At 42.8% G+C, this 16,821-nt stretch overlaps 1 protein-coding gene across 4 annotated transcripts in view; it reads right to left on the bottom strand.

The window, feature by feature from the left end:
- Positions 1 to 16,821, bottom strand: part of LOC140357029 (lysine-specific demethylase 6A-like) — a 101,950-nt gene that overhangs the window by 38,256 nt on the left and 46,873 nt on the right. For all 4 annotated transcript variants that reach the window (XM_072442019.1, XM_072442047.1, XM_072442056.1 and 1 more), the window contains exons 8-12: positions 13,366 to 13,400; positions 3,839 to 3,932; positions 2,848 to 2,974; positions 2,651 to 2,749; positions 925 to 1,144 (exon numbers count right to left, since the gene is read on the bottom strand). In XM_072442019.1, coding sequence (XP_072298120.1) covers positions 925 to 1,144; positions 2,651 to 2,749; positions 2,848 to 2,974; positions 3,839 to 3,932; positions 13,366 to 13,400 — 575 coding nt within the window. The remainder of the gene's footprint in view (positions 1 to 924; positions 1,145 to 2,650; positions 2,750 to 2,847; positions 2,975 to 3,838; positions 3,933 to 13,365; positions 13,401 to 16,821) is intronic.

Below are 16,821 nucleotides of genomic sequence, written 5' to 3'. Positions count from 1 at the left end.
ACTTTTGGGGTAAACTATAAGCTGGCACAAGCAGCAGAGCATAAGTGACGATACATGTCCTGCAGTGCAACCCTGAGGAAGCTAAAATAATTGAATGTGATTTTGATGAATCAATAGCTTCAAGATCAATTTTTTTACCTGGCAGTTTAATAAAATGTAAAAAAAACATGCACAAAATCAGGGTTGAATGTTACTTGATTGAAAAATGAGTGTACTGTGTACAGTATTAACTTCATATAAATGACTCTGTCCTTGTGTAAAGCATTAGCCTGTTGTGCATCTCAACCACAAACACTGTTAGAAAACAAAACTGGCCCAGCTTTGTTTTAATGATGGGTTATCAACAAGAATAATAAGCCTAGTAAATGTTAACAGCAGCTCATTAAACTCTCTCATTGGTTCATTAGAAAATATAACAAAATAAAACCCATGTGGCTTTTTATCAACCAAAAACTTCTGTTCCTAAAATGAACTGGCCTCGTTTTAGTCAATATTTTATACCTCAACAAAACGAATATATAAGTTGCGTTCACGTGACATCACAACATTAATCTCTATAGTTTAACACAAATCAGAAATCTATGGCAGATTTGTTGATCTGACTTATGCTTGATATGATCATTACTGGGCCGATCCACATGACACAAAAACTGGCACAAAGCTCAACGTCACTCGTTTTCTTTTTCCACTATAGCCTCAGAAAGATTTTCCATACGTTTTCAAAAGTTTGTGGAGCAAATCTTTAACAAATAACCAGGTTCAACATTTGTGGCTCATATGTTTCTATATTTCTTTCAAAGACAGTGAAGTTGCATAGGCCTCCATCGATCTGAAATTATGACCGCATTCAAAACTAAAACGTGGACGCAACTTATGAACAAACCGAATCCACCAGTGCGGAGCCCGTTCAGGCCGCGCACTTACCTGCAGACACTTTATCCTGTGCGTGAGCGCCGTGGTGTTGCTGCAGCCTTTGCTCCTCGTGGCGTTGATGTAGCACTTGATGGCGTCGTGCGGCTGGTTACAGGATTCATAGAGCGTTCCCAGGTCCATCCAAGCCGCCGCGTGGCTGTGGTCGAGCTGCACGGCGCAGATGTAAGCCTGAAGAGCGTCCATCGGCTGGTTCTGCTGCTGGTACAACACGCTGGAGGAGCAGGAACAAGTCTTCACACACTTCCAAACATCATTAAAAAACTATTCTAGATAAAAAACAACAACAGTTACAGCTTGTTTTTAGTCACTCCTAACTAATTTCAAGTACCGTACTTTTCGGATTCCAAGCAACTACTTTTTCCCTCCACGCTTTGAACCCTGCGGCCCATACAACGGTGCGTCTCATTTATAGGTTTTTACTGGCTAACGGCCACCGGGGGGCGCTCTTGCAGGAAGTGCAAGCATTGGACACACTGTAGAAGAAGACGTCAGAGGACAGCGGACAGTATTTTAAGCTTCAAAATGCTTTGTGTTTTATTATAATCAGACTCATATTCATGAAGAAATGTGCTTAATGAGAAGGTGAATCTCGATAAGGCACAGGTGGAGCGCACATGCAATATACTGCAGTCTTCTTGGCCAGACCGGACGCCTGCAGCAGACCATGGACCATATTTTTGTGTAAATAGCTCATGTAACAATGCAACACTCACTCGTGAAGCACAAGCTCAGGAGCAGATGGACCAGATGTGAAGACAAAGACACAGGTAAGACCACAGTTATTTTATTACTTGGTTTACGGATCCGCCGCACTTAAGATGATTGATTTCTACAATATAAATAAAATTCATTATTATCACTTTTTTTTTATAAAGTACCACTGACAAAGCAAAATAGCATTAAATGAAATATAAAAAGCGGTATTAAGTCAAAAGATAAGAGCGCGTGAAGCAATTGTACGCCAAAATCCTGCAGGAGTCATTTATTTTGGAAAGCATTGTTGTGACGGAGCGGCTCCATCCAGTGCGCGGTCCCAGGAGAACATGTGAAGACGCGCGCGCCCGTTTCCCTGTCTGCTGCGCGCCTTTATATCGCAAATACACATTTTAAACCCGTTTTACACATTTTCTCCAGCGCGTTTTGCCGTGACTAAGGCTGCACACTTAGAAGCGTCAATTCTACCAATGCAAAACACGCTAAAAACTACTGTTACACGCTCCTGTGCGCCTCCCCCCTCCTCCCCCTGTGCGTTTTTGCGAGAACCCGGAAGAAAAAGTATTTTGAAATGGAAATTATATTTATATTTCGCCCGCCTGTTCAATATATTTCATTTAAAAATCCGTAAACCAAGTAATAAAATAACTGCGGCCTAAATGAGCTCACACCGAGTCATCGAGGACAGAGGGGACAGCTATAATGTATAATATGTGTTTCATTACAATTCAACTCATTTTCACTGAGAAATTAGTCTAATTAGACCTGCGGCGACTTCTCGTTTCTTTGTACATTTTGTTGAGCGGCTTTTACTCAGGATTGCTGTACAGCCCAAAAAGTACGGTAATTGTTCTCCAAAATGGCATAAGATTAATTGTTTTTTAATGGAATTGTAAGAGAAATTCGCGGTTCCTGAGTCCCGTCAGCACTCACTCATGCAGAGAGGGTTACGTGTCTTGCCCGATGACTGTAGGCAGTGGTCGGAGCTATAAATGAGTCTTACCCAATAGAGCACCATGTATCCGCACTGGCCTCAGACTTGTCTATGGACTGACGATACGAGACAAAAGCGTCCTGGACTTTACCAATACTGGAGTAGCACCTGTGGAAGACACGCCGCGACTTTAAAATACATACACAGCCTTGTAAGTAGTAGTAGTGTTACGGTTGTGTATGTGAGTTTTCTTGCGTTTCCCGTACCTGCCGAGGAAGTACCAGGACTGTCCTGATTTGGGGTCGGCCTCGAGGGACTTCTGCAGACACTGAATGGCATAACTGTCTCTGGTGGACCTGTCTCCGAGCTGCTCCACCGTGTGATGCATCCAGCCTGAAAAATGAGACGCAACTATTTCATTAGCGTATTTTTCTGACTTTAAGCCGCAGCTTCCCCCCCCCCACCCCACGCTTTGAACTCTGCGGCCCACAATACTGTAGAAGAAGAACCTCCTGGGCAGTTTTAAGCTTCAAAATGCTGTGTGTTTTATTACAATCAGACTCATATTCACAGAGTAATGACTAATGAGGACGTGAATCTAGACACGGCGAAACGCAAAGACAACGGAGCCTGGACATGCCATAAAGAACGTATCTATGTGTAAATATAACGTGTTATAACATTGGCACCTGTGGCGTATTGACAGGTCTGGCCCGTGTATGTACAATTTATTTTTTCATTGTAGATTTTGTTTGTGCGGCTTGTAGTCTGGAACGCACTTATTGCCTGTGAATTATGGTACACTATGAAAGATAAGATAACTTCAAGAAATTATGCCAGATTTTATACTTCTCTCGATAAAACGAATACAACTAGGAAAAGTTGCCATGAGATTTAGTATTTCCTTTTCCATTTTTTTCATTTTTTAAGATCTTTTGGGCTCGAAGGCTTTATTGGACAGGAGAGGAAAGTGTGAAATGGGGGACGAGAGGAAGGGAAGACACGCAGTCAATGTTGGAGTCGGGATTCAAACTCACGACACTGCACAGCCACTCCACCACCAGCACATGAGTCATTCAGTATTTCTATTATAGCAGACACAGGGAGAACATGCAAACTCCATGTAAAAGGCTCCACTCTGTCCCAAACTGATGAAGTTGTTTTAGGTCTTCAAAGGTTTTGGATTCGTTCACGTTAAAGAGTTACTTCCATAGCAGCGTGTTTGATCATTTATCGACGGGAGTGTTACTTTCTTACCTAGCTGCTGCAGAGTGGTGGCCTTGACTCGAGCCGGCAGGTCGTCAGTCTGTAGCAGGGCCTCGTAGGCTTCTTTAGCCGCTCGATATCTCTTCTGTCAAACACAAACATGCCACGCAAATGTCAGACACTCAAAACCACAAGAATCAATACTAGAGATTCACTGATGTATCAGCCCGGTATCGGTATCGACTGATATTCACATCACAGTAATGTCGTTATCAGCCAAAAGCACCAATATCAGTCTGCTGATATTATGTGTGAATAATGAAAGAGTTAACTCCGCCCTTCAGAAACACAAAGAAAAGCTCCATGGATTCTAACAGAACAGAACTTTAACAGAACTTGAATCCCGTCTTCATTCTGAGTCAAAAGACCCAGAAATGACAAAGTTACAGACTAGAATACAAGGTTAAATATTTATTATTATTAGTTTATTTGAACTAGGAAAGTGCACAATACTCAACATTTCTGTAAATGTGCCAGTATTAGCTGTAGTTTAGCTAGTTTCCAACTGTCCCAAGCAAGGTGTAGATTTCAATTACATTTCAATTCAATATAAAAGTGGAATATTCACTGGAAAACCCACGATAAACGCAATGTTTTTTTTAGACATTATTTGACTCGTTTTCCTCCAAAACCAGGAGATATTCAACTTTCAGATATTTCAGAGGGGTGTGGCCTCTGGGCCGGAGCTGCACAACACGTGATCACTTCATTGTGATTTGGGGAGCACAAACTATCCACAACTCAATAATGATATACTAAATACTGCTATAGTGGGATTCTGTGGAAAAATTAAATGCAAAAAGCTTTACCAACATGTTGCTACAAAAGTGACAATCCAGAGCTGAACTAGAATTAAACTAAGACTAGAAACAACCACTAAACCAGGTCTAAATAAAGACCAACCCTGGTGTAAAGTGGAATTTAACAAGGACTAAAGCAGGACTAAAGCAGGTCTAAAGCAGGTCTAAAGCAGGTCTAAAGCAGGACTAAAGCAGGACTAAAGCAGGTCTAAAGCAGGACTAAAGCAGGTCTAAAGCAGGACTAAAGCAGGACTAAAGCAGGTCTAAAGCAGGACTAAAGCAGGACTAAAGCAGGTCTAAAGCAGGTCTAAAGCAGGACTAAAGCAGGACTAAAGCAGGACTAAAGCAGGACTAAAGCAGGTCTAAAGCAGGACTAAAGCAGGACTAAAGCAGGACTAAAGCAGGTCTAAAGCAGGACTAAAGCAGGTCTAAAGCAGGACTAAAGCAGGACTAAAGCAGGTCTAAAGTAGGACTAAAGCAGGACTAAAGCAGGACTAAAGCAGAACTAAAGCAGGTCTAAAGCAGGACTAAAGCAGGACTAAAGCAGGTCTAAAGCAGGACTAAAGCAGGACTAAAGCAGGACTAAAGCAGGTCTAAAGCAGGACTAAACCAGGACTAAAGCAGGCCTAAAGCAGGTCTAAAGCAGGTCCAAACTAGTACTGATCCAGAATTAAACGCGTAAACAGGAGAAAATTTATTTTTGAATATTTGGAAAATGGGTCGCGGGCCGAATCAGATCATTTGGAGGGCCTGATCTGGCCCCCGGGCCTAAGTTTAATAGGCCTGTCGTAAACTATCAGTTTAGACATATTTACTCCAAATAACTTTAGTGTGAGTGGTTTTCAGAAGAGAGAAGAGAGAGTGATGTGCTTCTGAGCAGGAGAAAGTGTTGTTACAGGAGGAGGCGGAGCCACACGAGGACCACACGGCTTTAGTCTGATCATTCACACAATGGAAAAGTGTGAAGGCTAATTTTACACTAATGAAAAATAATCATACCAGGGTTTAGAATAAGCGGTATCGCATCGCAAAATGCAACGCAATTTCTCTCGAATGCGATGCATTCGTCAGAAAAAAGTGTTTTTGTATCGCAGCTTTTGCGATACAAAAATGTGTGTTCAATTGTATAACCAAAGCACCTAAAAGTACAGATCACTCGTCAATCGATCGTCAATAACGGCATGACACAATGTAGGACGTTGTGTTGACTTGTGAGCCACAATGCGGTAAAGTTAGCGTCATAGATTCGAACTTCCGAGGTCAATAGCTCCTAAACGCAAAAGTCTTTGCAGATCCAAAAATGGGGAAACATGCCAAAATACTCATATTTACACTGCCAAGCGACTACAACCTGGTTTTAAAAAATCAGATGCGCATTTTGGGCGCAGCGAATTAAACTGATCTGAATGTGCAGACGGAGCCGAGACGAGTGCTTAGGGACCGTCATCAAATGGCAAAACGAAAAATGGAATGGTACAATTTGAATAACACATCAAATACACCATGATGGAAACACCACAGCAACCTTTATTTTCCATCAGAAGCTTAATACTCCTGCAAATAGTCATCTGATTAATGATGATATGGAAGAAAGTTGTAAATAAGGCCATCTGTCTGTGTTGATTAATTTGTTCAACAACTAATTTTATTTGCAAGTTTTCTGTTTTATTAAAAAAAAATGTTTTAAGTGTTTAAAGGTTAATTTGTTAAGAGTTTTTTTTAATAGAATGTTTACAAATAAATGTGTTATATCAATGGAAAATATTGATTGTTAGTCACTTTTGTGTTTTGCCATGCAAATTAAAAAATTAACGTATTGTTTAGCTATACAAGAGAAAATCCTTAATCTGAGCCCTGCATATTATAGCCTTTAGCTGAGGTGTTGAGGGCCACATTTTGAAACACAAACGGACCAGAGGGCCACAGACGACATGACAATGAAGTGAATCATTTCATGTAGTTTTGAGCCTCCACATCTTTAATAAGGCTTGGAACATTATGATTAGGTCTGTTTCTCATCACAATGTGTGTTATTTAGGTTATCATAAGTACTACTTTTGTTGTTTGAGTCCAACAAAGGTTTGGCCTCCGGCCCATAGTTTGGACATCCCTGGCCTACAGCCTGTACCTATATCTACATATGCTACATATGCTAGATATGCTACATATGCTACATAACGGTAACGATTCAGGAAACTCACAATCCAGTTCGATTCTCCATTCAGGACCTATAATTCATCCACCTTGGTGGCAAAATATTTTTTTTTTTATTATATGTGTTTTTTTTTATTATTTGGTGGCGCTATTATTATTTTGTCTTTTAATTATTACAATTGTAAATAATAGTAAGTAAATTGAGCTGATGCATTTAGAGTGTGTTTATCATATTTCACCTGTTTCTGTTTCTTTACAATAGTTGGGTCAAATGTTTGTCAGATTGACTTCACTGTCTCTCTGTGCGCATGTGTGTGTCTCTGTGTGTGTGTGTGTGTGTGTGTGTGTGTGTGTCTCTGTGTGTGTGTGTGTGTCTGTGTAAGTTTGTGTCTGTGTGTGTGTCTGTGTGTGTGTGTAAGTTTGTGTCTGTAAGTGTGTGTCTGTCTGTGTCTGTCTGTGTGTGTCTGTCTGTGTGTGTAAGTGTGTGTGTGTCTGTCTGTGTGTGTAAGTGTGTGTGTCTGTAAGTGTGTGTCTGTCAGGTGGTGCAGACACCAGCAGGTGGTGCAGGTGGTGCAGACACCAGCAGGTGGTGCAGACACCAGCAGGTGGTGCAGGTGGTGCAGACACCAGCAGGTGGTGCAGACACCAGCAGGTGGTGCAGGTGGTGCAGACACCAGCAGGTGGTGCAGACACCAGCAGGTGGTGCAGGTGGTGCAGACACCAGCAGGTGGTGCAGACACCAGCAGGTGGTGCAGGTGGTGCAGACACCAGCACGTGTGAAGATGCTCGGTCCACGTCACATTCGTGCAGATGCGGCGCGGAGCTGCACAGATACACGGAGCGCTCAGCGGGCTGTCAGGACGTGTCTGTGGTACAGTTTTAATATTGTTTTTCAGCTTCACATTTTTTAAAATACTTATTTTAGAATTTTAAAAAAAAGTAAAAGCCCATGCTTTTCCCATAACATCGGTATCGGTCTACTATTCATTTGTATTTCTTTCTTTTTAATCGTGGCAGGCCTATCCGACTGTGATGTTTGTTTTCTGTGGCAGCGGGGGAGGAGTGTTCAGCCCAGGCAGCAGCCGGTATGGAACTGTAGTTCAAACCATTATGTGACGTTATCGGCTGGTCACTAATTATAGAAATGATAAATGATCTGGCAAGGCAGTAGAATTCATGAGAATGAGACCTCCGTTCAGAGCTTTTAACCATGATGCAATGTTGTGTTTGTTTCATTTACACATGTTCTAAATTCACAAAGGTCCTCTGTGTTTTTAAAGACAATTCACTTTCACAAGACTTATTCTGATCATTTAAGCGCTCAAATTGCCTCAACTAAACAACTTAGAAACTTTAACACAAGCTGTTGTATTAAAGGACACATATGCATTATTGGTATTGTTATTAGCCAACCCTTTGGGTTCCGGAGCTTTTTTGGCTGTATTTGGGTACCTTAAATTTTGCCCTGATATACGACATTAAGAAATGTTTACCAGACCAATGTTGGGCATCTTTTTTTTCAGCACAACCTCACCAATATGATCAGTTAGTTAGTTTTTCACTTTGACATACTATTTCAACATACTGGACCTAAACACACACTGAAAACACAAAGTCCGTCTAGAAAAATTATGTTTTTTTCATTGTAAAACCCTCAAACATGCTCAACCAAGTATTTAAAAACGTTCAAACTGAACCACAAGGTGCAAATATGAACATATAAAAGTATTCTTGTGATATATACAAGCAATAAACCACTATTTACAATAAGAAGTAGGTAAATCCTCAGGCGTTTTTCTATTTGTGCTACTTCTGAAAACAGTTTCTGTCCAAAATGACAGAGAGCCACATCAGAAGGAGCTCTAAACCAGGTCTAAACCAGGTCTAAACCAGGTCTAAACCAGGTCCAAACCAGATCTAAACCAGGTCTAAACCAGGTCCAAACCAGGACTAAACCAGGTCTAAACCAGGACTAAACCAGGTCCAAACCAGGCCTAAACCAGGTCTAAACCAGGTCTAAACCAGGACTAAACCAGGTCTAAACCAGGTCTAAACCAGGACTAAACCAGGTCTGAATCAGGTCTAAACCAGGACTAAGCCAGGACTAAAGCAGGTCTAAACCAGGTCTAAACTTGATCAACATGAAGTGTGCCCCTCATTTTGCTTCACAACAACTATATTACTGACAATGAAATACTTGAAATTGTAGGGGAATGGAGCTGGACATTCCACGGCCAGATAACAGAAAATCTCTCTTTGAACATTGGGGGTTTTTCGTTCTCCCTCTGTCCCTCACCGCAGGGAGCCGCTGTGACGTGTGTGATAACAGATCTTCTCCCCACAGTCTTACAGGAGGACGCCCCGATGAAAACTATGTTTTATGTGATTATGCCATGAATGTTTGTCCGAATCAACTCCGTACACCGCATGTTTCACCTTGTGTTACGTATTTTTCCACTGTTTAAGGTTTTATATTTCCAATGCTTTAACTCAAGTGCCCGTCACAGGTGAAAGAAGATGTAAAATGTATCTACCTCAAGAAATAATGTGTACAAACTGCCCAAAAGTGTTTAACGTGTAAATGTTAAAACAGGGTTTAAATGTTTTGCCATTATTTACGTTACTCTAGCTTTATTTTCTCGACCAGGAAATGTTAAACGGGAAGTCTGCGCAGTAGCGCCCGCCCCTTTCGCTCCCAGCATGCCCTGCGGGCCAGGTATCAAAAGGACGCTCCAAGCTAGAAACGTTCTCTTCTCTTCTCTTCTCATCCCCTTTGTCTTTTCTCTTGGGAGCCGTCTCCACGGACGAGCCTTTCACTTTTTCCTTTGTCTCAACAAAAATCCGTCCGTCACGTGGTCGACAAGGCCATGCCAGCCCTGGACTCTGAAACCACCTGAAACCACCTGGAACCACCTGGAACTAAGCTTAAGCGCTAAACCGGACAGAGACTTTCTTTGCTACTTTGTTTCTTTTCTTTTTGAAGTAATCTACGCCGTTTACGTGGATCAGCGCTACGCTCTCATCTGAGTAAAGGCCGCGTAAGGAGCTAACACGCTGCTAAAGCGTTCTACCGCTAAGGAACTCTCGGATATCGCCTCCGTTGCCACCGGCGCCAAGGACCTCACAGCCGCCGCTGCCTTCCTCGCTCCACGGCCAGCACACCGCTCCACGGCCAGCACACCGGCCAGCACACCGCTCCATGGCCGCCGCCCGCTTCACGAACCTTCGCCGCCACACCGCTACACGCGACGCCTCGCTACGGACCTCGTCCGCGGACAAGGACCAGCCGGACCGAGTCTCTACAAACCGTAAGCCGAGTTCAGTGTGCCGTTCTTTTGTGGCGTGGTTTGGGTAGAGCTCAGCTGTTCCTCCTCCCTTTTAGCTTCTCACTTTCCCCCTTTTTGATATAGATTAGCATAGACATGTTTGATTATCAAAGGCAAAACCCTGGTTTAACATTATCTGCATGAAATTTGCTGTCAAATCGGATATAACATCACCTGTGATTTACCTGTGCACATTTCTGCTCCGGTGTTTTTGATTGCCCTTTGGATAAATAAACTACACGAAAGAGTTATTGACTATTGTTTGTTTGAATAGACTATGTGTAAGTCCCTGAATCGTGAAACACCCTTCAGACCTTTTTAACGAGCGCGATTAAGGACCGTATCTTAGCTCTTTGGGTTTTACCCTGGTGCCCCGTCTTGTCTCGTTTCTGCTAAGAAATCTCCCTTAATCATAAACTGAATACATGTAGTTTGAGACCCTACAAAATACTAAAACTCTCCAAAACTACTCAAAAACAGCATGATTCCTCTCGTTCGTTCTTCCTCTTTGACTATTTGTCATGTGACTAATGTTTACATTTCTCGTGTGCGTCCTGAACATCCGGGTTAGCACAACGCTAACGTTTTTTTCCGTTTCGTTTTATCACAAAAGACGACAAAGTTATTATAAGAAATGTAAAGCGCGCAGAAAAGAGCGCATATTTTTCCGCACATTTTTAATGGAATTGAAATGATCATAACTTTGTTTTTATTGGGTGGATTCACATACAATCACTCAGACGTAGCTACGGGTCTCCACTTCCGTATGACGTCAACGGCAGCCGTCTACGTTGCTTGGTTTTCATGCTACAGGGTCCTAAAGCCGACCATGTTTTCGGGCGTCGACCCCGAAGGGTTAAACATGCTCTTGAGAACCTTTAGTTTGGCCTCTTATAATTTAGGAAAAAAATGTTGTTTATGACAAACATTTAGATCTCTGCTGTTGATTCCAGCACTACCCGAGTTTTTACTACACAGGTTAATACTGGAAAGTTTTTAGAGATTCTAGAAGTCATGCAGTTGTACTGATTGTGATTAGATGAGCAAGTCAGGCAATGATTTATGTACTCAGGCTGCGAACTAGGCAGGGGCCCGGGGCCTGTAACCCCTCAAATCGCCGGCGGGCCTGGGGTTTGAATTAGGAGGGGGCCCGCCGTGCCCCTATATCGAAATTCCTCGAAAAAAATCAAGATTTAACTAGTAATTTGGCCATATTTGAGGCATCTTCATCGGTTAAATTTCATTTTGACAGACAAGCCACTTCGCAGTATTCTCGCTTCCCATTGGCTGAGCGGTGTCCGTGATCTAATTTCGATGAAAGCGGGCATCTGATTGGCAGCTGCGTTCGTATCATGTTCGGTTGTACTCGGAAATGCTTGGTCTAATTTTGCCCCAAAAGTGATATCTCGGTTGGCGGGCGTCAAAAGCTGTAGTTTTGCACATTAGGGACAATGTCAATGTGGAAGTGTCTTGAAGGGGGAAAACCCCCACCACCAAAAAAACAAAAAGTGACTGATGAACAGAAAAGGAAAAAAAATAGATGAGACAGGCAGTAGATGGAGTGGTGGGACACACCTGTCCCCTGCATCAGTCTGACAGGAGCAGGATTATTGTACTACACCGTGTGTTTGGCCGTTCCTCAAAAGGGATACAAGCCACAGGTATTTATTTGACAAGCTTTGGTATTTAACAGAACTCTTACAAGCTTCTATTTTAACAATACTGATACTATTTGTTCCCTGACAAGATTATGATTCAGAATATTTCATGATCTCTGGTTTATATGATTCATCAGTATTTGTGCTCTTCCTTCATATAAAATAAAAGATAAAAGTACTTTAAATTGTTTTACATGTGAATAACGAGGTTTATAACAACAAATGTATCTTGTTCTTATGACGCCGCGATGCCACGCGCGCATGTGGGCCCCTTAAAGTGCTGGGGGGCCCCTAACTTTTTTAGATAGGGGGCCCCCCTGGCCCCTAACTTTGAAAATCCATTCCTCAGCCTGGTACTGGTACTTGAAAACAGCAGGGAAGATTCTTAGAGCCACGTCACAGATCGAGAAAACTTAATCAGTGAGATTCATAACAGTTTTTGATACTCAGAGGGAGTGTGAATTAACCTAAATGAAACAATCATGTTTTTGATGAGGAAACAATGGTAGAATGAGGTTAAAAGCTATTAAAAACAAATTAAAACGTTTTTTTAAAGTACATTTTGCATAATATGTGTCTTTTAGAAACTCCATCTAGCTTGTGTTCAATTACAGGTGTTTTATTCCTTTAAAAATACACGTAAAGGCCTGCATTTTCACTGTGAGCGTGCTCGCCTCTCCACAGATCTAACCTGTGACCTGGTATCTCCTCTTGTCTCCATGGAGATAGTGAAGTTGAATGCCATAGTGTGGAACAGCCCATTGCAAAGCAATAACATTTTCTCCACCAGAAAAGTTACATAGTGCACCTTTAAGCCATGATCTTTAATGACAGTGCAGATCTACTGGCCCCTAAGAGTTCTAGTGTATTTCTCTCCTCTATGACTCTACATGAGGAGAGCACCAGAATACAAAACAACACAGGGGCCGACAGACTTCCCTGTTTCCAAGGCAACCCACAAATCCACCAATCACTGGCCTGAAATCCCCAAATCGACTAATCACGAAGCAGTGTTTCCCCTTCCCACTCAAAGTCCATTTTGATCGTGGTTAATTTAATGGGGATATCCCTGTGTTTAAGATGAAATACTGGTTCAGAAATAGATATAACATGTATAATAAATATCAACAGCCCAGCGAATAAAATGCAGTGTGAGAAAAAAAACAGATGTTAAGATTTTTTTGTACAAAAATCAACTCATCAGCTTTATAAAGTGACATACGGCAAGATTCCAAATGATAATAAAGTGTATTATTTAGGAAAATCGCAAATCATCATTATTTTTGGACATTTTTGATTCAATAATGTTGCCATCTTTATCATAAAACATTTCTGCATGTTTAGAATCTGTAATCAATGACCACCCAGGATGTGATCTGGATGTAAACAATGATTTTAATAGTTGATTAGTCACAATTACTTTGATTGATGGTTGATAAGAGTAAGCACAAAAGTACAAACATTATAGAAAACGTACGCAAAGTCTGAGATAGAGAAACTATTCTTACAATAGACAACATAATGTTAAACAGAAAAGTATTAAACACGGAGATTAAGGAAAAAATGGTAGCATCACTTACCTGTATTTCATATAGATGAGCTATGTGGAACTGAACTGCAAGAGGTCAAATCAAAAAGTTAGTAGAAATTAGGAGCCGAAATATGATTTAAAATGTATTCAAGGTATAAATATAATGTGGTAGAAAGTTTTCCACGTCTTTTATAGTTGAGGATAAACGACTCGCACCTTCCTTTGTCTGTAACGCTGCAGAGTGTGATTTGAGCAGGCTGAGCAAGTGACTTTTAGAGAGGGAGGGTGAGAGAAAGAGAGAGAGGAGCGAAGAGGGTGAGGGCGTCAAAGAGAGGCAGAGGGAGAGAGCGGGAGAAAGAGGAAACAATTAAAAGATGGTAATAAGGGCTATGGGAGTAAAGAGAGAAGTAAGAGCGATGCACAGAAAGAAGGGGGTAGGGAAGGGTAGATGAGGGAGAGAGAGAGAGGGGAGAATATCAGAGGGAGAGAGGGGAGAATATCAGAGGGAGAGAGGGGAGAATATCAGAGGGAGAGAGGGGAGAATATCAGAGGGAGAGAGGGGAGAATATCAGAAGGAGAGAGGGGAGAGTATCAGAGGGAGAGAGTATCAGAGGGAGAGAGGGGAGAGTATCAGAGAGAGAGAGGGGAGAGTATCAGAGGGAGAGAGGGGAGAGTATCAGAGAGAGAGAGGGGAGAGTATCAGAGGGAGAGAGTATCAGAGGGAGAGAGTATCAGAGGGAGAGAGGGGAGAGTATCAGAGAGAGAGAGGGGAGAGTATCAGAGGGAGAGAGGGGAGAGTATCAGAGGGAGAGAGGGGAGAGTATCAGAGGGAGAGAGGGGAGAGTATCAGAGGGAGAGAGTATCAGAGGGAGAGAGGGGAGAGTATCAGAGAGAGAGAGGGGAGAGTATGAGAGGGAGAGAGGGGAGAGTATCAGAGGGAGAGAGGGGAGAGTATCAGAGAGAGAGAGGGGAGAGTATCAGAGGGAGAGAGTATCAGAGGGAGAGAGTATCAGAGGGAGAGAGTATCAGAGGGAGAGAGGGGAGAGTATCAGAGAGAGAGAGGGGAGAGTATCAGAGGGAGAGAGTATCAGAGGGAGAGAGGGGAGAGTATCAGAGGGAGAGAGGGGAGAGTATCAGAGAGAGAGAGGGGAGAGTATCAGAGGGAGAGAGGGGAGAGTATCAGAGAGAGAGAGGGGAGAGTATCAGAGGGAGAGAGTATCAGAGGGAGAGAGTATCAGAGGGAGAGAGGGGAGAGTATCAGAGAGAGAGAGGGGAGAGTATCAGAGGGAGAGAGGGGAGAGTATCAGAGGGAGAGAGGGGAGAGTATCAGAGGGAGAGAGGGGAGAGTATCAGAGGGAGAGAGTATCAGAGGGAGAGAGGGGAGAGTATCAGAGAGAGAGAGGGGAGAGTATGAGAGGGAGAGAGGGGAGAGTATCAGAGGGAGAGAGGGGAGAGTATCAGAGAGAGAGAGGGGAGAGTATCAGAGGGAGAGAGTATCAGAGGGAGAGAGGGGAGAGTATCAGAGAGAGAGAGGGGAGAGTATCAGAGGGAGAGAGTATCAGAGGGAGAGAGGGGAGAGTATCAGAGAGAGAGAGGGGAGAGTATCAGAGGGAGAGAGTATCAGAGGGAGAGAGGGGAGAGTATCAGAGGGAGAGAGGGGAGAGTATCAGAGGGAGAGAGGGGAGAGTATCAGAGGGAGAGAGTATCAGAGGGAGAGAGTATCAGAGGGAGAGAGTATCAGAGGGAGAGAGGGGAGAGTATCAGAGAGAGAGAGGGGAGAGTATCAGAGGGAGAGAGTATCAGAGGGAGAGAGGGGAGAGTATCAGAGGGAGAGAGGGGAGAGTATCAGAGAGAGAGAGGGGAGAGTATCAGAGGGAGAGAGTATCAGAGGGAGAGAGGGGAGAGTATCAGAGGGGACAAAGCGAAGAAAAGAGAGGAGACAAAGATGGCAGAGGGTGAGGCGAAAGGGGGTGGACGGAGACGAGAGAAAGTAAGGAGGAGGCGTGGGGGAGTGAAGTGAGGAGAAAGAGAGGGCTAAATTGATGTGAAGATGCCGGTTTCCACGGTAACAGGTGGAGGAGACAGGGAGAGGATGCAGTGGAATGGGAATCATGTTGTGGACTGAACTACACCATATACACCATAGACACCAAATACACCATATACACCATATACACCATAGACACCATATACACCATATACACCAAATACACCAAATACACCATATACACCATATACACCAAATACACCAAATACACCAAATACACCATATACACCATATACACCAAATACACCAAATACACCATATACACCAAATACACCAAATACACCATATACACCATATACACCATAGACACCAAATACACCATATACACCATATACACCATAGACACCATATACATCATATACACCAAATACACCATATACACCAAATACACCATATACACCAAATACACCATATACACCAAATACACCAAATACACCAAATACACCATATACACCAAATACACCAAATACACCATAGACACCAAATACACCAAATACACCATATACACCATATACACCATATACACCATATACACCATATACACCAAATACACCATATACACCATATACACCATATACACCATAGACACCATATACACCATATACACCATATACACTCCTGTACACGTACACACAGTTAAAGTACAAACTGAAGAGGGATTTTTTCTGCTGGAGCACAAACCATAGAGTGTAACAATAACTAAAATATATGATATAACAATATATCAAATAATAAGCTTCTTTCCTCCATCATTAAAGGTGGTATGGATGATTTTTTTCAGCAAATTTTTTATCATATTTCCTCGTGGCGTGGATAAATCATTTGTCCTGCCACGTGTCAATCATAAAACGCACCTACCGCTCACCTGCAGCCGCGTCAGGCTCGTCCCCACGTTTCCGCGTGCCTAAGCGCATGGATCTATCATAATATAGTTCCCTCAGTGTACGGGGCAAAATGAAGACGGAGAAAGACAGTTCGAGCTGACGCAGAAGTGGACAGAAATCTACGGGAGACGAGAGATGCGATGCGCTCCGTTGCGCTAATAAACAAACGCACATGTGTGTTGTATCGGTCCACACGGGGGAGTGGCATGAGCACGGGGGAGTGGCATGAGCACGGGGGAGTGGCATGAGCACTTCCGCCTGCGTTCTCAAATCACCGAAAAATTACCGCCTTTAATAGCATGTTTTGGGCAAAGTTCAAACTTTGGGGTAAAGAAATGTGACCGTTTTGTGTGAGATGGAACTGATTAAAAGTATATTATCTATATGATCATGAAATAACGTATGTATGTATGTATGTATGTGTGTGTGTGTGTGTGTGTGTGTTCACTTTTCGCGCTCTCGCTGCTTCACGGATTTGCATCATGCATTGTGTTCTGCATTCTGATTGTCTAAACAGTCTCTCCGCGTCTTCTCTACCTGTGTCAATAACGTTATGGATTAATATGTACACGTA

This window comes from Eucyclogobius newberryi, unplaced genomic scaffold (genome assembly GCF_026437365.1).
Source record: "Eucyclogobius newberryi isolate DKJ021-1_F unplaced genomic scaffold, fEucNew1.0.hap1 SCAF_1, whole genome shotgun sequence".
In the NCBI taxonomy this organism is placed as follows: domain Eukaryota; kingdom Metazoa; phylum Chordata; class Actinopteri; order Gobiiformes; family Gobiidae; genus Eucyclogobius; species Eucyclogobius newberryi.
This window is presented reverse-complemented; position numbering and strand designations above follow the sequence as displayed.